This window comes from Dipteris shenzhenensis, chromosome 14, assembly GCF_047967505.1.
Source record: "Dipteris shenzhenensis isolate YYH24624 ecotype China chromosome 14, Dip_SZ_1.0, whole genome shotgun sequence".
Classification (NCBI taxonomy): domain Eukaryota; kingdom Viridiplantae; phylum Streptophyta; class Polypodiopsida; order Gleicheniales; family Dipteridaceae; genus Dipteris; species Dipteris shenzhenensis.
In genome coordinates, this window is record NC_141609.1 from 30,194,127 (window position 1) to 30,219,023 (window position 24,897).

Consider the following 24,897-nt stretch of genomic DNA (forward strand, 5'->3'; position numbering starts at 1 on the left):
GGGGGGGGGGTCATTGTTCGTCAGTTCGGAATTAGCCGCCTTTTTTCTCTTCAACTAGCCTTGCTGTTTTCGAGCCTTCTCCCATCCTCGTGGCGAGCCTCTACTTTGCTTCATACTCCTAGCTTCGTATCCGCTCATTGCTTCTCTTCTCTAGACTACCCTCTTCATCAGATCCGATTTCAGTTATGGCTGATTCAGTAGACCCCGCGCTTGCTATGGGTGATCAAGTTATGAATTACCACCCAAAGGATGACCAGGGCCTCTACGATGATTTGATTACAAAGACTGCCTTCAGTGAATCACCATTGCTCTCGATGAAAAGTTTGAGCGGGTTAATGCGAATCAAACGGGGTTGACACAGCAACTCCAAGGGATTCAGACTTCAATCTCGTTTTTGACTAGCACTGTTCAAGCACTCACTCATGTGGATGCTTTGGCTTTAGTGTTGGGTCCAAATATCACTCCCAATCCTTATCCCAGATATCAAAAATCCAGAACCAAGGAGGTGGTTGACACTTGGTTGCACAAGTGGAAAGTACACTTCCAGTTTCACCCTTACCCCGATGAAAAGAAGATGCATCTTGCAGCAGGGTATATGCCAGGCAAGGCTTTATTGTGGTGGAAGTAACTCCGACCGATATGTCCAAGCTGAATTTGACTTTTGAATTCTATCTTCAGAGGTTTCGTGATTTGCTGACAAGAGCTACAAAGATGAATCTTGTTCTTTGTGGATGATTTGCCTAACTCATACAAGCTTCAAATCAAGAATAACAAGCGTACTACTTTGCAAGAGGCCATGAACTATGCACGCATCTATGATGATACCATACCCAGCACAAAGGAAACCATTACTACCGACACGAGTCGGAAGAACAACAGGAAATTCTTCCAGTGAACAAACTGGTACGGGGGAGTCGAAGTCAATTGACAACGCCTCCAAGAAGAACTCGACTCAGACGAAGAATGGTCGAGCCTATTTCCTACGCACCTTGAAGTTTAAGAAAAAAGGACATTGCTTTATATGGGAGGAGTGGGGCCACACTTGGAATGATTGTCCTAAGCACCAGAACCAGTTGCAAGCGTCGAGACCAAAGCTCCATGCGGGACAAGGTACCAAAGCTAAGGGAGCTAACCAAGCCTCGATGACAGGTATTTCGGTAAATATCATTACTTGCACACTTTCTTGTAATTGCACTTTTAATAATTCGTTATTTGGCCCCCATTACCTTTTTCGAGTTTATGGAGAAGTAAGGGACCAACGAGTTCACATTCTCTTTGACCTGGGCAGCTCTCACAATTTTGTGAACTACAAACTTGTGCAAAGGATGGGGCTGTGCACGACACCTAGTGATCACACCTGCGAGGTGCAGCTTCCAACTGGGAAGCAGTTTTGGGATCGTAAGGTCGACGCACTTTCTATCCAAATTCAAGACTACACAATTGCTCTTACGTGCTATGTCATGCACTTGGAACATGTGGACTAGTTAATTGGGATAGAGTGGTTTAAAACCCACGATATTCGGATTGGATGGAAAGAGCATGCACTCTCTTTTTTGGACAAGGACACCCAATTTTGTATTCAATGTGATAATATTCCCTCTTCTCAGGGACCTATTGTATCTGCGATGCAGCTTTGGAATATAATAAACACTTCTCATTATGATGTGTATCAGTGTGTTTTGTTTCCGCTTTCTTCATTTGTTCTCTCCGTTAAAACAAAAATAATTTAAGCGTGTTTGAACACCGTGAATTGAGAACGTTGTTAGATGATTTCATGGATGTATTCCCTACTCAACTGCCGGAAGGTTTACCTCCAGAGCGCGCAGTAGATCATCGCATAGATTTAGGACCTGGGACTCAGCCTATTAGTATTCCACCTTATAGGATGAGCCAGCTTGAGGAGGATGAGTTAGCTTTACAGCTACAAGATTATCTGAATATGGGCTATATTCGCCCAAGTAAATCACCATGGGGTGCACCTATCCTGTTAAGAAAGAAGAAAGATGGGCCGTGGAGAATGTGTGCAGATTATAAACGACTGAATAAACTGACATGAATAAAGTGACAATTAAGAATCGATACCCTCTTCCTTGTTCCGATAATTTGATAAACCATTTAGCCGGAGCGAGGTACTTCACTAATATTGATTTGCGTACAGGTTATCACCAAATCCGTATCTATGCTAAACACATAGATTGAACCGCTTTCCGAACTAGGTATGGCCACTATGAATTTCTCGTATTACCTTTTGGTTTGACCAATGCTCCTGCTACCTTCCAGCAAATGATGAACGATTTGTTCCAAGATTATTTGGGCAAATTCATTGTCATGTTCTTAGATGACATCTTCGTATATAGCCGAACGCTAGAGGATCGCATTGGGCCGGATTGTCTTAGTTATTTTAAGACAGCATAAGCTCTATGCCAAGATGAGTAAATGTGACTTCTTTATGAAGAAGATCATTTACAAAGAAAAACCTATTGGTGTGGCGAAGAGGGAGTTTGCAATTCCAGAGTTAACGCATGCATCTCGCAGACCACATAGGACACAAGATTTCTTCTGAAGGTATTAGCATTGATCTAGATTGTTTTGGAATGGCCCATCCCTGAGACAGTGAAACAACTTCATTCTTTCCTAGGATTTACGGGTTTTCTACGGAAGTCTATGCGTGACTATTAGCACATCACAGCACCCTTGACCAACATATTGAAAGGTCGCAGACGCAAGTCTACCCAACCGATCTCTTGGAATGATGCATTGAACAAGGCTTTTGAAACCTTGAAGCTAACTATCAAGGGAGCTCTTGTTCTTGCATTACCCGATCCTACCCGGCCTTATGTTTTAAACGCCGATGCGAGTGATTTTGTGATTGGGGCAGCTTTATTCCAAGAGGGCAGACCAGTAGCTTTTGAGAGTAAAAAGCTAGACGACACCCAATATCATTGGCCCACACTATAAAAAGAACTATATGCAGTTGTGTATGTTCTAAAGGTTTGGAGGTACTACATGTATGGTTCGAAGTTTCTTGTATTGACAGATCATCAGTAAATCTAGTATGTGTGTGACGAGTCTGAATTGAGGGGACGAAAGGCTAGATGGGCAGAGTTAATGCAAGATTTTGATTTTGAAATACGTTATCGAAAGGGTTCGATGAATAGTCTGGCGGATGTCTTAAGTCAAGTCAACTTTGTAAATGCTATGTCATTTACAAAAATATCCTCAGACCTATTTCAATCCTTGAGAGGACTTTGCGCAACTGATAGTCACTTCAGTTCTTATTGGCAAAAAGTCCAAGATGGGAGCTCCATGGTTGACCAGGACTCAGGGATTGTGTCACCTACGGTATAGGCGGCGGGAGGTAAGTGGATGATTAGGAATGGCTTGCTGTTCCGGAATGGAAAGATATGTGTGCCAGATGTTTTGGATCTTCGATCCAAGATTCTCTGAGAGTGTCATGATGCTCCTAGTGCTGGACATCCAAACATCGGACTCTATCTCTTGTGAAACATACCTTTTATTGGCCTAAGATGCGTGCATTTATTGAAAACTATGTGGTAGGTTGCCAGGTTTGTCAGGTTACTAACGCAGAACGCCTTAGAAGCACAGGTTTATTACAGCTATTGCAAATCCTAGGTTATAAATGGGAAAGCATTTCCATGGATTTCATTACCGGTTTGCCTCGAACGCGCAAGGTCATGACTCCATTTGGGTCATAGTTGACCGTCTGACAAAGATGGCTAGATTTTTACCTACTAGATCGACCATATCAGCCGTTCAGTTAGCTCACGAAATTGTGAACCAATTGTTTAAGCTATATGGTTTCCCTTCCGACATAGTCAGTGACAGGGACTCAAAGTTTACAAGTAACTTCTAGAAACTTGTTTTTGAGAAGTTGGAAACTACTCTAAGTATGAGTTCCTCAGATCATGCACAATCTGATGGCTGTACAGAGAAGGTCAGCCAATTGGTTGAAGATATGCTTCGAACATATGTTTCTAAGAGACAGTCTTCATGGGAAGATTATCTCCCCACAATAGAATTTGCTTATGACAGTGCAAAGCATTCAAGTACTAGTTACAGTCCTTTTATGCTTATGTACGGGTTTCAACCTAAGTCACCAGTTATGGTTGGGTTCAAGGGAATTCAAAATGATGCTGCAAGGACATTCTTGCAAGACATGCAAGAAATGTTGCAGTTTGCCAAGGAGTCTATAAGAAATGCCCAAGATTGGGACAGATTTTATGCTAATAGGCATCATTCAGCCAGAGAGTACTATGGTATATTTACGTATTCCCAAGGAATCCAAGAGTCTAAAAACTGATTGGGTTCTGAAATTATCCCCTAGATACTGTGGTCCCTTCAAGATTATTAAAAGAATTGGACCAACTGCATATAAACTAGAACTGCTTTCTGATGTTAAAGTACATCCAAAGTTTCATGCCAATAGATTGAAAGAGTTACTGGGTGCAGATGATCAACTTATTTCTCCTCAAGAGATAGTAGAAGTTACCGATTTGAGTTTTATTCCACACGAGCCCAAGAGTATTCTTGAATTTTGTGAAAGACAGATTCGTAATAGAACTATCACAGAATACAAGATCAAGTGGAAGGATCATGTTGAGGAGGATGCAACATGGGAGACATTACTGAACCTCCAGAGGACATTCCCGGGTTTTTTAGCGAACTCGGGAGTGAGTTCTTAGAGGGGAAGTATGTCATGTGCTGACGTGTACTAGGGTACACAAGACTAGCTTAGGTAGCTTGGGGAGGCTTAGGGCTAGGAAGGCTTGATTCTCGGGTTGAGTGGCAAGGGTACGAACCATTTAGGGGTCTTCGCTATTTTTGGCACATTGGGCCCGATTCTTTATAAGGGGCCCAGAGGTTCAGTTCTCAGAGGGCAGATGGAAGCAAGTCTCATTCCCAGGTGCTAGGTCTGATCCTGGATTGAGTCGTAGACGGGCACCTACATCTTAGCATAGCCCAAGGCCCAACAACAGATCCCAAGCCTCTTGGCACCACCCGATGGTATGGGACACCAGGCTGTTAGGATCTGGTTGGGAGTTCGTGCCACTAGGTCAGCTCGTGGCTCGAAGGGGACATCTCCTGATTCGGGATCACGTCCCGTAGATGTCATGGTTGGGTGGTGAGCAGCCTGCTCAAATTCCTCACGCTTGGTGTGTTCTTGTGTTTGCTTGCAGATCAGAGGTTTCACGAGTGCTGGGGTCGTGTCAACTGTCTAGCCTCCTATTTCCTAACCTGAGACAACCCTCTAAAGAAGACCTAGTCTGCATTCTGAACACGATAACATGCACTACAGAAACAAAGCAGTGAAGCATTGAACACTTCCCTACAAAGTTCCACCCAGCCATCAATTTAATCACATCAACTTTGAAGTCAAAGGAAACTGCATTATAAATCCTGAATCACAAAACTGGAAGGACAGAATCCATGCAGCCATCTCAGCCATTTGGAAATTTGAGTAACAAAGCCATTTACCATGTCTGAGCTTCGGTAACCTGAGGCATCATGTGCAGATCTGTTTCATTCACTCTCCTTTCAACATTCTTCGCAGACATGGTTCCTTCCACTCTCAATCAATATGGCTGCATGCCATGCACTGACCTCAGAAACTCAAGGCATTGACAAGCATTCTCAAGGCCTTGGATAATAACTCCTTCCTATCGAGAGAAATCCCATATCATCAAGAGAAATTCCATGTCATCCTTCTGCAAGAATTTTTTATGCTATGCCTTCACACCCTAGCCCTACCAAGCATAAGTTTGAAGATCTATAACAAGCTTGATCTTGTTTCAGACACCCGTGCATCAGCCCTGCCTTTTGTCAAGCTGCAAGCTGGTTCCAGTTCCACTAGGTATTGTCTTCACATATACTCTCCAATACAAGTAATGGCTTATTGAATGAAGTACATTGTTAAAAAGGAATCCATCTGCAAAGAAATCATGGTGTTGTATGCACCGGAATTTTTCTTCAATCTCTTTCAAACAGGCAAATAAATAGGACACATTGAATATGCGGAGAAAAAAGGTCTCTATATATTTCACGTACCGCATCTTCAACTCCTTCAAATCCATGCGATTTGCTGCAAAAATAAAACATCACTGGGCAATGAATTACTATCCAAGAGAAAAACAAACTCTATCCAGCATGACCACCAATTACAGATTTTTTTTTTAGAGCAAGGCCCATATAACATACCTACGCTCTTTTTTTGCTGCTCTCGTTTCTTTTTCTGTTGTTCATATTTGAACTTGCTGCAGAGACAATATACTTAGTATACTAACAAGACCACCTCATCATGAGTTTAACTTGTGTTTGAAAACATAATACAGTGGAAAAACAAAACCACCTTATTGTCGGTTATAGTGTGTTTGAAAAAGAAGAGGGAAAGAAAGTAGAGTCCATTCACCAAATCCTAGAAAGAAAGACATGACCTCAAAGGAGTGATGTGCACAAGACAGAACAAGCTTAAGGTATTCTACATTACCTGTAGTCAACTATTTTGACACATGGAGCATTTTGATTATCCATTTGCACCTGCAAATCAAAAGAGAGAGTTCTTATGCCGATAAATGAGCACCACATCCCTACTCTATGAAAGTCTGAGCTGACATATAGATGAAAATTTTATTGCCAAGTGCTGGCAGCTATGCTGCTTGCACGCCGAGCAGGCTGTTGCCTCCCTTGAGAGTAAACCAGGCAACTTTCTGGAGTATCCCCCTATCTTCTATGATGAAGCATTTGTATCTGATCTCCATTACTAGTGATGAAGAAGCTGTCCATCTACAGATTCAATACCAAACCTTCATAAGATCTTAAATGTCTATATACGTCTGTCGGTGTATATGTACGCATACACACGCGCAGACACACACATTCACAGATGTGTGAGTACATGTGTAAGAAAAACTTAGTCTTTGTGGCTAGTCTTTCTCTACGCAGCGGAATAATAGAAGGTTAAGGCATGTGCCACGGAAGAATCTAGAGAGGAGAAGGGAATGCTATAATTCAAAACTTTTGAATAGAACTCACGATTCGCAATCTCGTACTGGCTGTAGGTATACACCATGAACTGTTCCCAAAGGTAAGGGCTTCTTCCAGTCTGGACTCATGATCCTCCGGTATCCTTTCTTGCTGTGCATTCACTGGACCAAGTCCTGTGGATGTTGACCTCCTTGCTATCTGGACAGCCTGTTGTGCAGCACAACACCTGGAATGAATGGATGAAATGAGCCCAATGCGGGGGCTTTATATAAACGGCTGGAAGCCCCTTTGACTGGCCAATTTGGTCTGTGAACCAACCGACCAAGTCAGCCAACCAAACTGCCACAGCATGGGCCGACCCAGTCTCTGCATCTGCTGACTTGTCCATGCCTATAAAAGACACTTCTCTGCAGCCTTTATCTTCTCCAAAACAGGCACCTATCAGCCATGTGGCAGCCCTGATGTCCCCACCTGTCTGCTGCATGATTACACCCTGCCCCGACCTGCAAAACACCTCCCAAGTTAGGTTTGTTTGCTGTGCAGGTCTGCAGCCTTCTGCCATAGTCCAGAGAGCTCCGATTTGCTGTCTTTGCATGCTCTCTACTGCTTCAGGCTGGTGCTTCCATCATCACAATCTTCCAAGCTCTCCTTGCTGCCCATCTCCAACAAAAGGATACTGTGGCAGCCATGTGGATGGTTCTTCCACTTGGATCTGCCCGTGGCATCCATACTTGCACACACAGCAGTCTCCCAGACCCCCCCCCCCCATATTATCTTGGTTCCATGTCCCCATGCTCTCCTCATGTGGAGGCTTACAGGTGGGACAATGGACCCTAATTTCCAACACCTGTGTGCGCACACCCTAGCATTGGGAGTGCAGGCATGTTCATGCAGGAGTGAGTGTGACAGCACGAAGGATTGGTGTATTATCAGCCAAATGAGGTGGGAAATCAATTTATAAACATCCATTGTGTGTAATAACTGTCAGAATATATGGGTCACCCTTCCTGTTAGCCAAATAAGGAATGTGGCAGGGATGCTTGTTAGGCTTTCATTGGGGACTGATGCACAGGCCACATGAGCATTGCATGCAGCCCACCTATCTTGGTGTGGCATCAAAGCAAAGTGGCACATGGATGCCCTCAATAGACTGCCTTTGGACTGCCATATGGGCAGAATGGGACTGCAATATGGCAGAGAGTATGCCATGGCCGGGTAAAACAGACCCTAAGCTAGGGATCCAGGATCTCCTCTATCTCCATGCTAACCTATCATGACAAGGAAAATGGCCATTTTGTTAATTATAGGCATTAGAACATGATTACAATGATGTGCCAATTTGATGGTATGACATGTATTTGTATTTATGATGGACGCCAACCGAATTGTTATGGCGGTAAATCATTTGAGTAGATAGGGGCCTGTCGAGCTGGAGCCACTGCTTCAGATGGCACCAAATTTGGACACGTAACACCTATTTTATTAATAAAGATGTCGCACATGTCTAGGTCCTAGGGGCAATAGGACAGGGGAGGGTGCATTAGAGTGCATTGGATGGTAGAGGCATGGGTCATAAGCTAAGGATAAGTCTAAGTGGGAAGATCAAAATTGAGTGATCTCAAGGGACATTAATGAAGGGGCATCCTCCTTCATTGTAAATCTCACATAAAATTCTCTCTACTACCTTACATTCATCCGCCATCTCAGACTCACCTTGCATATACGTCGAAAACATAAAGAAGTACTCTCACGAGGGCAATCTTCCCCCATTGGAGGGTGCAATAAGGATCAAAATTCTGTTGCTGTCTGGGTGTGCAACCAGGCAGGCGACGTGGCAAAGAAGCCATACGGACAGCTGCACAGCCAGGTGGCGTGACGGAGAGGCTACACGGGCAATGCATGCTTGCAAAACGACGATGGCAGCAAGAAGAAGCTGCCCAACATCCAGGCAGTAAACAGGGAAGGCTTCTTTGGATATAACAAATCTCAAACAGGTTCATAGAATCTCTGGAATCCAGCACACTCAAAATTAAAAATTTGAATTTCTACAAGCACAACCTCTGAACTTCTTGTTATCCAAACTTGAATTCAGAAGTCCTTGGACAAGGGCCTTTCTAGAAAATTATGTCCTAAGGAGGTGACTCCCCCCTGTGTCAATGTACCCTTAAAACCCTTGAACCATGAAGAAAGGGATCCTCCTGCCCCGTTCTCCCTAATGGAAAGTCGGATTGAAACGAGGTTCTAAGGGGGTCATCGAAGGCGTAGTTTCTTTGAAGGGCATTATCAGATTTGAAAGGAGTCGTTCTTGAGAGTCGAGACAGCAAAGGTGTGAAGATACTTAAGCCCCAAGCCTCTTATCATCTTCTTCAGCCCTCTCCTCTCCTCTTTCCGTCACTCCCTTTCTCTACCTTCTTTCCCATCCACCCTCTCTTCCAATTCGACTCTCTTTTCACTCCGACATGTCTAGCCTGGCTGAGATGGCAGAGAGCAAGGCGAAAATTCTGGTTTTGCCCCCTTTCTGATCGACCGTCAATTGAATGGCCCCAATTATGGTGTCTGGCGGGTCATGATGGAGTCGGTGCTACAAGCCAAGTCCCATTTGTATGCTTAGAAGACTACCAAGGCATTTTTTCCCCACATATGTGTTATGCATGGTCAAAAACATGGACATATGGCTTCTTGACCATGCAAGAGGTACCCAATGGACATGATACTTTGCATGGGGCTTAAATTAGAAATTTTAAGGCCCGTGCAAAGTATCATGGCCATCAGGTCCTGTTTGCATGCTTAGAAGACCACCGAGGCATTTATTTCCTGCACATGCGCGATGCATGGTCAAAAACATGAAAATAGGGTTTCTTGACCATGCAAATGGCACCCGATGGACATAATAAATGTTATGCTCTAGCCAAGATAGCATGACCTCGAAAAGATCGGTGGGCATTTTCCCTTAAAGAGCCGACTTCTGTAATATTTTATGTGCGTAAATTAAATGGTCAAGGGAAGTAACTGCCAAGGTCCTAGGTGAGGGTGTATTGGCATCGACTAGGTGGTTCTGAGTGCTCAGGCCTAGGTGCACCTAAATGTGTAAGAATGCCAAGGGGCAAGTGTTTTAATTGTGCCCCAAGAGAAAGGTGGTGTACCAAGCTAAAGGTCTAAAATGATGACATGTGGCAGGAGGGAACCATCTAGGGAATTGTGGGCTTGTGGATAGGCATGAAAAAAATGAATTACGTATCTTGTGTGCATGCAATCCATGAGAAAGGCTGGGAGGATAATCTGGATGCCATCGCCTGTGATTGTGCCCATGATTCGATGTAAAGAAGGCAGAGATTAGTATTTATTGTGTCATTTGGTATCAGAGCGCTCAGGCTGGACAATGGGATTCATGCGAGTTGCGTGTGAAAGGAGCGCAGGGTGTATTGGGCATGTGACGACGAGCGACGTGTGCTATTAGGTGGTCACGGGTTTAGCTGTCTCGTCCGTTGGCATCATGCAAGGATTACGGGTGGTTACCTTCAGGATGACAATACAGCCAAGCTGCTGGTTATTTGGGTAGCGTGGATGAATGGCGCAGTTGTTGGACGTCATCGCGGGTTCATACCTGGTATCACGCAAAGGAATTCGAGACCACGACTCTGGGATATTGCAGGGACGTACGGTTCACGTAGGAATCTCCGAAGACACGCATGCCTCTGCCCTTTTTCCAGCAAGCATCTCTAAAAGTACTGACGGTTTATGCCCAAAAACACCTATTTCCCCAGCAATTGTGGAGCCCATTGAACAAGAAAGGAAATCATTTTCGGAAACTTCCGATAGGCCTCCATAAGAATACCCACTAAAAAGAACCTGCATCAAAGACAGACATTTCAGAGCAATCACGGACAATACTGGACCATGGAAAATGTGAAAGAAGTCAAGGTTTTGAGGCAAGCCTGCCAATGTCCTAACAGAATTGGAGGTTTTAATGAAAAATATAATCAACTGATAATTTACAACCAAAGGAGTTTGTATACTTTCACTAATAAGTCATTATAACATTGTACAAGCCTACTTCTCAATCTAAGGCAGGGTTCACACCATGCGCCTAGACATGGAGAACAGGTTCCTAGTCCTACTTGGACTAATAGTTGAGATGGGCCCCGACCTGAAAAGAAATAGTGTCCGCCTGCGGTAGGCCGCCCAACTCCTTGGCCAAAGAAAAGAAAAGGGCCGGAAATGGACTGGTTGGGGGTTGAACCTCTACCATAGAGACCTACAAGATTCCTGGCCAATCATCTTTTAGTGTAATAATGTGGTAGCCTTTAATTATATTATGACCACCGGATGGTGTGAACCACCTCTCTCGGTAGCCATCCTCAGCTCCATTTTCTTCCTCCATGTCCGGGCACATGGTGTGAACCCACCCTAACCTCCATCAACAAAATCATCCAAGCTATCAAGCTGTACAACCTTCTTATTAAAAATTTAGCTGCACTGACAACAAACACATGAGTCCCAATGTGGAACATATACAGATGCAATTGCTGGGACCTTCTCAGAGGTTAGTACCTGTGTTGTTAAGTGTGTCTGTTACTAAGTTAGTAAGCGGTGCACCCGATAACATCCTTTCAAAGCCCGCAGCAACGGGGTATACGGTTTTCGATGAGCCCGAGTTGATTAAAATGAAAGGGCAAGTAGCTAATCATGATGTGATTGTATTGTTTGACTCAGCGTCAATGCACAATGTAATTAACTCGAAGCTTATTAAGAGGCTCAAGTTGAAAACTAGTCCGTCTGACTATGCTTATACGGTCAGGATAGCGGACGGAAGTTCAACTGAAGTATGGGACCAAAGGGTTACCCAGTTAGAACTTCAAATTCAGGACTATGTTGAGAAGCTGGACTTTGAGTTGACCAGGCTTGCTCACGCAGATATAGCCCTAGGCATGGCTTGGCATTTTTGGAAAAATCCAGCCATTGATTGGAAAAAGCATATTCACCAGTTCAAGATGAACGGGGTAGAATATGTTTTGCGAGGTGAAAAGGATTTACCTCGAGAACCATTGATTTCAGCCATGGAAATTCAAAAGACTCCGAAAGAGTTTCTGTATCTATGTATAGCATCGGTAGAGTCGATTAATGATGCATCGGCTAGCTTATCCTAAGGTGATCATCAAGCTTGGTCACAAAACTACCATGTGCAACCCTATCTGCCACGTCATCTTATCAGCCACATCATCAAGACACGTCATCCTGCCACCTCAGCTGTCCAGTCAGCACTGACCCCTGCAGGCAGAGTCCCTTGCCAGACACACTGTGCACACACTGCATGTGCACACAGTTGCCACCTCTGTGTGCACACCTCAACACGCTGCTCCACAAGCACACCTCTTGCTAGACACAGTGCCACATCATCACTGCATGTGACTCACAGTGACACATCATCATTGAGCACCATTTGCACTCCTTTTGCCCCTCCACCTAGATCAAGTCGTATCTCTTGATCCAAAAAGAATTTGAGGGCGCTCCAAAAAGGAAAGTAATGCTATCTGCCCACTGAAACAATCTGCAATGCCTCTGTACTCTCTGAAGTCTGCTCACTGAACTGATGAACGTAAGGTTTCAGGTAATGTAATGATGTGAAACCGTATGTGAGCGTATGGACTGCTGACTCCAAGTAGGTACTAGTCACGAATTTCGGGCATGGCTTAGATTGGCAACTTGGGAAAATTCAAAGCGTCCCTTCTATGGCGATCTAGTCTACTCTGATCTAGATCTAAACCAACCGTCGATCGATGAAAGAACAACAAATAATTCATTTTCTTTTGTTCTTTTTAAGTGCTGGGTTAGATGTGTCGATGTAGAGGCAAATGTGCATGAAGGAAGTGGTTTTGTCGGTGAGGCTCAAATGTGAGTGTAACTTGAGCCGAAATGTGTGCGTGATGTGACGAGCGCATAGAGCACGAAAAAATGAGCTCGGAAGGTGAACTAATGTCAAAGATGTCTTTCTTTTGTTGCAGGGACACTTACTTTGATCTACTATACTCTTCACTCTCTATATAAAGAGAGGCCCAATTGTATGGATGACACTACAAATACACTACATACACTCAAGCAATACAATTATTCCTTGTTCTCTGCTATTTCAGTCTCCTTCCTATTCCTTAGCACATTTCTAAATAAGGATTTCTTACACAAAATATATAGGTCAATGCCCTGCCTATGAACCCCAAACGAAAAGTACAACACCGTACGACCTCGAAGAATCCTTGTTAGAAACTAAATTAAATATGAGCACGTCTGGTGATTTTCTGTAGTCAGAGGCCAAGGACCTCTACAATCAAAGGTCAAATCAAACATGTCAATTAAACTTTGAAAGATATGTTGTGTATTGATGCCAAGAAAGAACAAACAATTGGGAAGAGCACCTTCCAATTTTAGAGTTAGCCTACAATATTCAAGGCATTCAGCTGCAACCTATAGTCTATTTATGTTAGTGTAGCCTAGAGCTCCCCCATCTATAGGGCTTGAGAGACGACACATGTGGCCAAAGACTCTCCAAGACATGCATCACATGTATTCCGGTAGACTGGGTGTTTCAAGTTCAAATGGAACACATGGAGTTTGCGAAGACGAGAGGATGTGCAAGTGTACTGCCCAACAAAAGAGGATGCCTTTGACGTGCTCAGGGGATCTCTTCCCAAAGAGTAGCTGGAGCATCTCATTCGACGCGTGGGTCTTGGCCCACACTTGGCCATCAAGGGAAGGTGTCAAAATATACAGGTCAATGCCATGCCTGTGAACCCCCAAATGAGAAGTACAACATGGTATGACCTGGAGGAATCCTTGTTAGGAAATTTATATTGGACCCATGCACATGACATCGCATGCAACCCGCCTAGTTGTGTGTGGAGTCCATGTGGGACAGCCATGTGGCTGCACTCAATGGGCTGCTTTTGGACTGTCATAGTATGTTGTAAGGCCATATGGTCAGTATGTTGCACGGCAATTCAGTTAGTATGCTCAGTAATTGGGCTGGAAGCATGGAAGAGGAAGCTTTTATAGGCAGGCAAAACAGGCCTACATGGCCGGCTAGGATCAGGAGGATGGAACAGACACAACACTTTGTCCAGGGGACCAGCCAGATCTAGTCCAGGGAGCAGGTCAGCATAATGGAGGCAGGGGTCAGCCCAGACCTGCTCGAATTGGACCTCCCAAAAGGCCAGTCAGCCAGCTCTAGAGTGGGGGCAGACTTGTCTCCTCTCACCTATATAAAGGGCCCTTTGCCGCCCCTTACCACATTCCCCATTGAAGCCTGAAGCAGGACTTAAGAAAAGCAGTCTTAGGGACCAAGTTTTGCAGCTACTGTGGCTATAGGTAGAGCAACACTCGCTGTCTACAGGAGATGCTATTTTGTGCATGATCAGTCCATGATTGTGGGGTATGAGTATGACGTTTCATTAGCCTAGGCCCTAACTTGGTATGTCACATATCAATGATTTTGAACTTAGCATTAAAAACGACATTGTAATTTGTGATGACTCATGAGAGCATAGAAAAGTTGTGCGATGTGCCAATTTTGAAATTCGGATGCTAAAGATACATCACATATGTGAAAGCTGACCACATGCAGCACTTAATACAAATATTCTCCATGTCCTGAAAAATGAAATCCAATGAACTCGACTTCTCAAGTGAAATCCAAGTGAACACTCAATGCAAAATGCTGAAAACTAGAACGTAATAAGAGTCATAACTGATGACTGCCCACGGCCCATCCAGGACAACAAATGATTGCATACACAGTAGACTAAGAGTTGAGAGCCCCGAACAAACAAGTAGATGCTAAGCAGAGAATATGAAGTATCCCTGCCAACACTGATGCAGCGTTCCTCATGTGCATCCTCTTCAAAAGAACTGGAGGAGGACAAGGCCCCTGGTCAATAGAGTATCCATATGCTGTGTAGCTGCTGCTCATTACGGTAAAATCGTGTCACAATAAAACTTGTCTTGCGTGACCAGTCAGTGGCCATGCGGACAGCCTACGACATTCCAGTGGCAGGTAAGGAGAGAACATTTGTGTGGTCGTGGCTGCACCTACTGACACCCTTAACCAGGAGAGTGGCTGCACAATCACACACGCTAACACACATAACACTACATTTGTATCACAAGGGAGGAGAGAGGATGGTTGTCATAATAAAACAGTCCCTCGGTGTAAATTACTTAGACGGGCACAACTTGTCTTTCGCCTTTTGAGATCGTGATGGCAACATGTGCTCTACTCCATGAAACACAAAAGTATGTGAGGGGAATCATGAATGTGACCTTTCCAAAGCCATGTGAGGGAGAAATGATGGAAGTGACTTTCATAATTATAGTCCAGCCTCTTTCTATTACAGTATTCAATGCATATGAGACACCAACATCTGTGCCACTTATGTCGAGACATCTTTAATGAAGTATTATTGATTATCAGGCACAAAAGAGTTATGACTTACATTGTGAGACCAAAAATACTGCTTCTAATGCTGAATTAAACCAGCAGTAAAAAGATGATTAACAACTCCATAAGTTCAACCCATATTCGGTTATAAGGAAAAGATCTACATAAAACTAGATATAAAACAATTCGGTTGAGCGTATGGATACAAGGAAGAAGGAAAGGTACCAGGTCAAGTTCCTGTGATCTTGCTCTCTGAAGTGCCTCCTGTGTTGAGATGGTTCCAATCTGCATTCATATTTGGGAACTTGACATTGGGATCATGTAACAGAGGTAGTATGCGTGGGCATGCCCGTGAATGTGCCTCAATGAGTCAGTCTAAAGCCCAAAAATGTGTGAAAACTAGGTTTATTCCCAATCTTAGCATCATATTACGATTCACAATCTTTGCTTCACCAGATTCCAGTAAAAATCGTCAAACCATAAACTTTGCCATGCATTCTGTACCTACATGCGATGACATGCTTGCTTACATCCTAGGCGCTTAATTCATGAAAAGAAACTTGTTAACTTTAGTTCACACCAGCAACATGCAGAGCTTCTATGACATTACAAAGGCAAAGGACAGCAGCAGCCATAATGCAATTCCCTACAGAAGGCAGAGCTAATCAAATGAAAGCAGTCAGAAACAAGAATTTCGTCAATCTTAAGGATAAGAGACCTACTAATTTTCCATCCTCTCCCAGAAGCATTACTGTGTTTGCCCTGCAATACACAAACATAAGACAATCAGATATAGGGAGCAGACATGATTTGCAAATGCACCAGTTTGTTTTCAATGTATAAATCTATAAATGATTTGTTCTAACAATAATCTATGCTTTAAAGCCCTCTGAACCCCACGGTCAAACATGTGGAGCAAGCAAAATTATACACGCATTGTGCAAGTTACTTGTCATTAAATCTCCATTCAGTCAACCACAGCACTTTGGTGTTCCATCTGTGTCTCTGAAGTTGATTTAGTAATAAGTGAAGCTACGATGATCCCTTAGCCATGAAATAATGAAGGCAAACCATTGGATACATATTATATTAGTCGACACATAGAAGACTTGAACTAGAAACAAAAGAATTGCAGATAAACACGGCCTAAATTGTGAAGAAATACAAATTTTGGAGAGAAGCGACACCTGACATGCATTTTCAGACACTTCCAAAAGAACAAGTCTGTTTGCAAATGCTTTGTGACGGGAGGGGGACACATATTTACTTTATCTGCTCGTTTATGGGGTTGTCGCGTGGACCATCGTCGTCCGAAGGTTGTGGACGAGAACTGCTAGGCCGCGGTCTTCTAGCGCCAGGGGGAGGACGAGAACCACCGGCTCGAGCAACAACCTTCACCGAGGTTGCGCCGCTATCGATCCGAACTTGCGAAGCAGGCCTACAGCCGGAAAGCCTGCTGGCAAGACTCAGCTGGGGGGAACGAGCGTTGAGGGCAGCTAATGAAGAGAATTCGAGGGTGGCAGAGGAGGAGGAGGAGTGCCCAAATGCGCTAGTGGCAGCAACGAAGGCTGCCATGTTGTGGAGGAAGCAGAGCAAAGGCTGGGGAGGGTGAGGAGAAGGACTGTGGATGGAAGGATTGATTTGGGTGGTGAGGGAAAATGCAAAGGAGGTGTTTTCTGATGGAGACAAAGCAGAGTGCTACTTGTCTGGGTGAGAGAGATGACTGTTGTTGCTTTGAGCTGGTTTGCTTTGCTTGCTCTCTCTGCTTGCTTGCTTTGCTTGCTCTCTCTCCTTGCTTGCTTGCTTCCTTCCTTCCTTGCTTGCTTGCTTGCTCGCTCTCTTCCTCCCTCTCTCCTTGCTTTCTAGATTTCTTTCTTGTCTCCCTCTCTCCTTCCCCTTTCTCTCCTCTCTATTTGGGCAAATCAGTTAATAGCTTTCTTCCCTTCCTTTCCTTCCCTCCCTCCCTACTTGGGCCGTTGCAAGATGATGCTTGTTCACTCAACAGCCCTTCCACAAAAGAGTAGTAGACAGTCTCAGGTCATCTGCACAGATTCATCCAGACCTTGTGTTCAAAGATTCGTGCAAAGATTTCGCACCTCTCCCATAGTAAAGGCCTCAGTACTCTTTCCCTTATTTGGTGGGAAATTCATCTTACTCCCCCAAGCATTTGACCTTGTGTCTTTGTGGGAAACGAGTGGAAGACGACTCCTTATGACATGCAAGCATCCAAAGTTTACACGTTGTAGAAAATTTTATTATGTCCCCAATTTCCCGCGATATCTTTTTTTAAAGAATAATAGGATAGTTTTGTATTAATCAAAACCAATATAGTGCACTGATTTATCGCGTAATTCCAACGATGTACTCAACTATACTCTAATTCCTCTTACCCACGAGTGGGCGACACTACAATCTATCTTGTGTCCAAGTTTGAGGACCAATGGTTGCTGCCACAAGGAGGAATCACACAAAGACTAGTCGAAGAAGGCGTTCTTCTCATGAGCAACTCTACGCGTTTTTTTGGCAGTCCTCCCAGGTTAACATTCTCTAGTATAAGAGTGTTAATTGTGCATAAAAAGCCCTTTCAAATATGCTTCATAGAGCTTGAATCAAGGTCTCCAAGTTACTATGTTTTACACTACATTTTGGGCATTTTTGGTTTGATTGAATGCTTGATGCAAGCTTTGGGACAAATCATTGACAGAAGATTCTTAGTGAAATGATGGTAGTTTGATTCAAATACTCACTCATAGTGTTTTTTCCATTGTGAGTATCTTCTAGGATTTAAAGATGATACACATGCACTATTATTGTTGATGAGCATTTGAGTTGTAACCATGACTAGTTCTTGTGGTTCTTCTAATGAGAACTATGTGAAGAAGCCAAGGGAAGTACAATGGATAGTCCAATATGAAAAGGCCCTTGCTATCATAGCATTGGGACTTAATGACTCATACATTCATCACATTGATGGGTTTGAGACTTCACATGAAGTTTGGGTGTAACTTGAAAAGGTATTTGGTGCACAAGTTGAGTATTCTAGATGAAGAGTATAGCAACACTTTTACATCCAACTTGGTGGATATTGAAGCTTCACTTTTGGTAGAAGAGAGCAATGGACCCAACTACAACTCCAAGGAAAGTGAAGCATATCTTGTGAGGGCTACATCAACAACAAAGCAAATCTGGTTGAAGAGAGAACTCCATTAGCAAATGAAGTCACAAACTTTGTGGTAGAAGAAAATAAAGATTCTATCTTTTGAGCTTTCTTATCATCACTTGGTCATAGAGTCAATTTTAAGGTTCTCTGCCTAGAGTAGTACTCCAAAAAGAATGTTATGGTTATATGTTTTGTCCTTATAGTCTTTGTAAATCACCTCTGGTCACCATATGATGTAGGCCATGTGATATGTGTTTGCCTCCATGGTACCTCTTGTAGACATGAGAAACTAGGTCCACACAAAGGCCTAAGATTAATCCTTGTACATGCAAGGGAGATAACCATTTGGGGGGTCTATCCCATTTTGTAAAACCTTACCCTTGGGCACCTTTGCTAGCATGAGATCCTAGCCATAGATTTATCCTTGACCACCCTGAGATGGCTTGTGAAACTATATGACTAGATGTATCCTTGACATAGCAAGAGGCGAACCCTTGAGGGGGGGTATGTTGGGAGTTGTGTGATCAAGGGCTTGTCCTATGATCATGTGTGTGTGTGTGTGTGTAGCACACTAAATGCTATGATGTGTCTAGACCATGACATAAGTGATGATGTAATGCAAAGTGGCGATGTGCCTTAGATTTAGGAGTCCCTATGATGTAGGGATTGATTTCCTTTGATGTAGGAGAGGTACCTATGATCTAGGCCACCCTCTCTCCCATTCTATAAAAGAGAGAACTTCCTCTCAAATCAATGGAACAATTTTGCTCTTGGTTCCCATACTCTTCTCCATGATGTCCATCTTTTCTCCCACTTCGCAACAAAAACAGTGTAGGTTTAGAGATGCTGCTTCGTAAGGTGAGGATGTATTCATCTTCTACAATATCTAATTTTCTAGGGATGTGTCGTAATTAATTATTAGTGTCTCTTTCTCTAATAATGCAATTGACACCATCTTAAAGTTCTTCTTGTGTCTGGTGGCTTTTTGGAGATTATTGTGTAGAGGTAGCAATACATGACTCTCTCTAACGAGTGGTCGTGGGAAACCGAAACGACATGTCTTCCTAGTTTTTGTACAAGTCTTTCTATGTTTGTGTGTTTGTATGTCTTCCAGTGTGGCAGCAAATCTGAATTGTTTGTTGTAATGTACTTATCCACATCTTTTTCCAGGGTCTCACTATCGCATTGCCCAAAAGTTGGTTGTATCTTCAGTCCATAACAAGCCATGATCATGTTGACTACCTTTGTTTTGGAACTCAGTAACAAAGAAGAATCTTTTGTTGGACCTAAAATGCTGCTATCTTGTCATAACAACATTTTCAATGCTTGAAACTTGTGCACATAGTACTGAGCTATTGTGATAGGATCTCTGACCTGGGGTAGTGACGTGGGTCAACTGCAACATCATCATTTACAATGGCCTTTTGGCCATCACAAAGTTCTAGCAGGCATGACAACAATGGCTCCCACCGTTTCTCAGCGGCAGCAGTTGAGAAAGTCATGAAGAAGGTGGGAGAACTGAGTTGCCTTAGCATTGCAAAAATGTTTTGTTTTAGTGTATATTCCATGCACTAATGTGTCTGTTTCTTGAGCATGCTCAGTATTTGGTGTTGTTGCTATGGTTTGTTCATTCTCGTCGAACCTTTAGAAGCTTTTAATATGATGTGTTCACATTTTGTTAATTTGGACGTTGTTTTCTTTGTAGAGAGGGCTATGCAATAATTCATGCAGTGCACGCATTGTCATAGTCAGTTGTACCAACCCTCTAGCATAGTTGTGGTTATATTGCATTTGTTGCTTTATTGCAGCCACCACTATTGCACTATATTCAGTGAAGCAGCATAACACATTTTGGGCCCTATCAATATCAGCGAACATGTTTATAACACTACCATGTAGTCCAAGCTGACCTTCATATGTGAGTTCACAAATTTGCTCAAAAGGTATTCTTATAGACACCAGCCACTCCTCTATTTTGTTCAAAGTAGATGTATACCGTGTTTTTAAAGCAAACCTCATATTGTGGCAGGAAAATTTAGGCACTGATTGTTTCTTGATTTGGATATGGCAAAGGGAGCAAAGGTATTTCCATTTCTTGCATGACCAATTGTTTCCATAGGTTTTTGGGTTTCATGAATGTCTTATGCTCACTATTTTTTATTTTCTTTTTCGATTTGAATGTCAAGTAGTCACAGCATGAGCATGCGAAACTTGATGTGTCTTTAATTTTGGCAAAGCATCGGGCCTGTGCATTGTTGGCGAATGTATTTTTTGGCAAACGACATCTTTTGTTACAATCACCTTTGGGGATACCATGCTTGATGTTGTTTTCTGTTTACACTACTCTAGAGGTTTGCACCTTTAAATGATTGTTACGGAAATTGCTTGACCAAAATCTGTATATTTTGCTTCAAACACTTTTCGTGCTATATTTTCTAGGGTAGTGTGTTATGTGAAAACGACAATGATTGCCTTTGCAGTTTCATTAGCATACACTCTAATCATTTCTAGCAATTTATGTTCATCTTTCACTAACCATGTGTTGTAAACACGCTTCTTGCCATTTGAAACCAATGGGATGATTTTCATGGGCAATGTTGATTTGGTTAACAACAATAGCGAGTGCATGTTGCGAGGTTTTTTTGGTCCAATTTTAATACCATGAAAGACTTGTTCACCATTACATATCAACAAACCCAACCTTTCATCGAGAGCTCTCAAACAATCAATCACCACAAGACGTGAGCTTGCAGAATTCTACAAAAGTTTTACAATGGCCTCTCTATGTTTCTTGGAGGCATTCTTTTCCTCGATGGAGATGGCAAGGTCTACCCAAGGTGTTGCAGAAGTGAGTTTGCTGTGTAAAATATGATCTTGCAATATGTCCAGTAAGGCTTCGTAGTCATATGTTGGATAGAACGAGTGCAAGAAATTGAGGATGTCAGTTTTGCAAGGACATCTTGCAATGAAATCACTGTGTAAGATTAGATTTTATGGGGCAAGGTTAGGTAGTATTTCCAATTATTATTTTTTGGATGATTTGGCTTTTTCTTTGTCGTCGTGATTGTCTAAGTTAGTCAAGCAATGGTTGATTGCACAACAAAACCAACAATGATGGTAAGGCTTCCAAAGAGCAAAACACTTTTGTGTTTCAAAACGAATGACAACGGCCAAGGCTTTTGTTTTTGCCTCTGTAAAAGCAATTGCAAGTAAAACATGCAGATTGAAATGTGTTTTTTCACTTGTGAAAGTACATGAAGTTCAATAGTTTGCCAACTTTATTTACAATGGAGGATTGTATGTCACAAACAGCAACAAGAAGTAGCTATTGAAATAGTAGTCACAAACCAAAGAAATGTGTACAATGGGAAAACAAAGCCAGGTTTATGCACAATGGAAGTAGGTGCCACCACACTAGCAAGCACTTGCCGCAAACGTGGTCACAAAACCAGCATTGTTTACAGTAAAGTATCATGATGGCTTCTTTTCATACAACATGTTCCTAGTGGCAACGACACTACGACTGTGGAATTCTATAAAAGGGCAGTGAAGTTTGAGCACATCATCGACATGGCTACCACAGATTTGTATGGCCACCTGTGAGCCATCATAGTTTACCACACAACCTTTTAAAGATGGCATGCGCAAGATGGTTTGTGTGCTATCATAGCTGTGATAAAATGGACGGGCTGGGTCTCGTGTTGGGTCTCTACTCACTCACAGCCTTTGCATTGAAATTCAACTAGAGGACTATTTAGACCAATAAAGTGCAATACTCCAATGACTTGTTCAATAGCAAAACACATTGTTAACATGTTTTTTTCTTAAATTAATCAACCTTAATTTGCTAGTGTATCTTTTTGCCCTAGCCTAGTTAAGACACTGGCTTGTGAAAGTTTCATGTAATGATGCTCAAAGATTGCCCTTTGAGACTGCTTCTAGAATGGTAAAATCAAAAACTCCAAGTGAGCTCTAGCGCGCATAAAAGATATGTTTTTGGCAGCATACATGACAATGCCTTCATCTACAAACTCACTAGCCTTGCGAGTGTGTGTCTCCTCTCCACTACAAATGTTAACTAGATCACAATAGCTTGCACTCAACACAAGGCTTTTTCTCATGAAAAAGTTTCCTATGCACTTACATGGCACGATCTTTGGCATTTGACCATCTGCAACAATGATCTGGTCTGATGGTGGGCCATCAAGGTCAACTTTCACAACAATAAAGGCTATGGTACCCATCAATTATACAAATGAAGCTTTTGTTGTTTCTACTTGGTTTGCTACCCAAGGCACGTAAATTCTTATTGGTTTCTCAAGGGCAAAAGATATGACACCATTAAATGGTTTGCCCTTGATTATTGTTGCTATTGCATCAACCCATAATGATACAAAAGAAGTCCCACCCTCACTTGCAACTCTCTTTGTGATCCTGGACCTTCTACCCTAAAGAAGTCATCGATTTGCAAGACACCCCTCAACTGTAAGACATACGCATGTGGAACCTGAAGGGTGACTGTTTCACAGCACTGTGCATCTGTCAAGTCAACTCGCATAAAGATAGGTTAAGATACATCTTTAGCTTTGAAGGTGCCACACTTTGCTAAAACTTTGCCCTCCAAGGCAAATCGATATGGCACATACTCCAACAATGCATCTATGGGTAAAGCTATGAGATTGTTTGGGTGTACTGAGCCTAACTCTACTAGGGCCATTGCTTCAATCTCTCGTGCCTCAATGTTTGCATTGTTTACTATGTCAAACTCAGCAACTTCCTTGCTCTTGTCAATCCTACATGGTAAGCTTGAGCTTGGTGAAATATTAAATTAACATTGCAATAAGTACACCTTGCTTTAATTAATGATGCCCTATTTGTATTCTCTCTTAAGTAAACATTGCAATAAGTAAACCTTGCTTTAATTAATGATGCTCTATTTGTACTTTCTCTTAAGTTGCCATGACAAATACCAAACTGAAATAATTCACAAGAAATAAAAAGAATATAAACGACATAACATGCTAAACCAAACTATTTTGCTCATGTAAACCATCATTTTCTTGGCATATACCATGTGACAATAGAAACTCTATCTTTTTGCTTGTTTGAAAACAAATTCCCATCATCATTATACATGAAATAATGCAAAGATAGTACTTGTTTGCTCGTACATGAGCACAAATATATGCTTGCTATATAGGATGTTGAAAAAAAAACAATTCTAATTTAAGTCCAATTGTAATGTCACTTCATTTAGAAAGTGGCTATTAAATAGTGTTCTCTTCATCACTAAATAATGACATACTAGTCGTTGGTGATCTCGGATTCATTGTCTTCATTAAAAATTGGAGGCCCAATTTTCATCTCTATCCTGCATTGCATCTTTAAAAGACAACCTTTCTTGCATATCTCTTTCCGGACTGCAAGATAAATTGCACATGCTCACTTGACACAATTGCAACCCTCATAAACAAAAGCAATTAAAGACATAAATGTTCATCCTTGACGTAAACTTGTTTAGCTGTTGCATTAAATGTGGTTTTCAATGTTTTTTTGGTGGTCTTCCTGATGTTAGAATTTTTAAGAAGGGTTCCATCTTTGCTAGCTCCTTTGGTTGAGGTCAAGACAAGGGGTAAATCAGTCATTAATACGGGACCAGGCACCTTCGTTTTTAATAAACAATCCTCAAATGCCTTTCTCTGCTACAACAGTGTGTACACCTTCACTGATGATCGCCCCAAAATATTAGCTTCAACCTTACTAAAGGGAGCTAGACAAATGACATCATAGATTACGAACAAAGGCTTTTTGCTATGCATATGCTTTTATTTAACTTGAAAATAGAAACATGATCAAGCCTAAATATCTCATGGTAATTGCTCCCAAGCAAAGGCCACATATTACTCAACGTTTGCAAACCCCAAAGTGAACTTGAGCAAGAAGCAAGGGAATTCAAGCATATTTTAATAGGCTAGCGAGATGACTTGCTTTAGTAAGACCTATTAGTTTGAGTGGAGGTCTGGAAAAGAACCCCCAACATTCTGCTTATGTGTAGTCTTTTATTCTTTCTAATTATCACAAATGAGGCAATTCATGGAACCGAAGCTACAAGAATCATTGCCGATTGACGAGCATGAGAAAAAAGGAGCTACGAGCAGAACTCATCCGAATTTGATGGAGCAGCAGAGGAGACTCACAAGCACCCTAACAAGAAATACTATAGAAGGGAAGAAGAGGGTAGAGGATTGGCCCGTCTCGTGTGTGGGTAGCAACAATAGTGGAGGCTTACAAACAACCTAACAAGAAA

The 24,897-nt window shown here is 42.5% G+C and overlaps 1 protein-coding gene across 1 annotated transcript in view; it reads right to left on the reverse strand.

Annotated features, from left to right (window-relative positions):
* The window catches only part of LOC147894454 (uncharacterized), a 53,050-nt gene extending 35,419 nt beyond the window's left edge, over positions 1–17,631 (reverse strand). The window contains exons 1-6 of the mRNA XM_087385440.1: positions 16,698–17,631; positions 16,153–16,192; positions 15,656–15,715; positions 6,506–6,555; positions 6,217–6,272; positions 6,067–6,100 (exon numbers count right to left, since the gene is read on the reverse strand). Coding sequence (XP_087241566.1) covers positions 6,067–6,100; positions 6,217–6,272; positions 6,506–6,555; positions 15,656–15,715; positions 16,153–16,192; positions 16,698–17,005 — 548 coding nt within the window. The 5' untranslated portion in view covers positions 17,006–17,631. The remainder of the gene's footprint in view (positions 1–6,066; positions 6,101–6,216; positions 6,273–6,505; positions 6,556–15,655; positions 15,716–16,152; positions 16,193–16,697) is intronic.
* Positions 17,632–24,897: the final 7,266 nt, after the last annotated feature.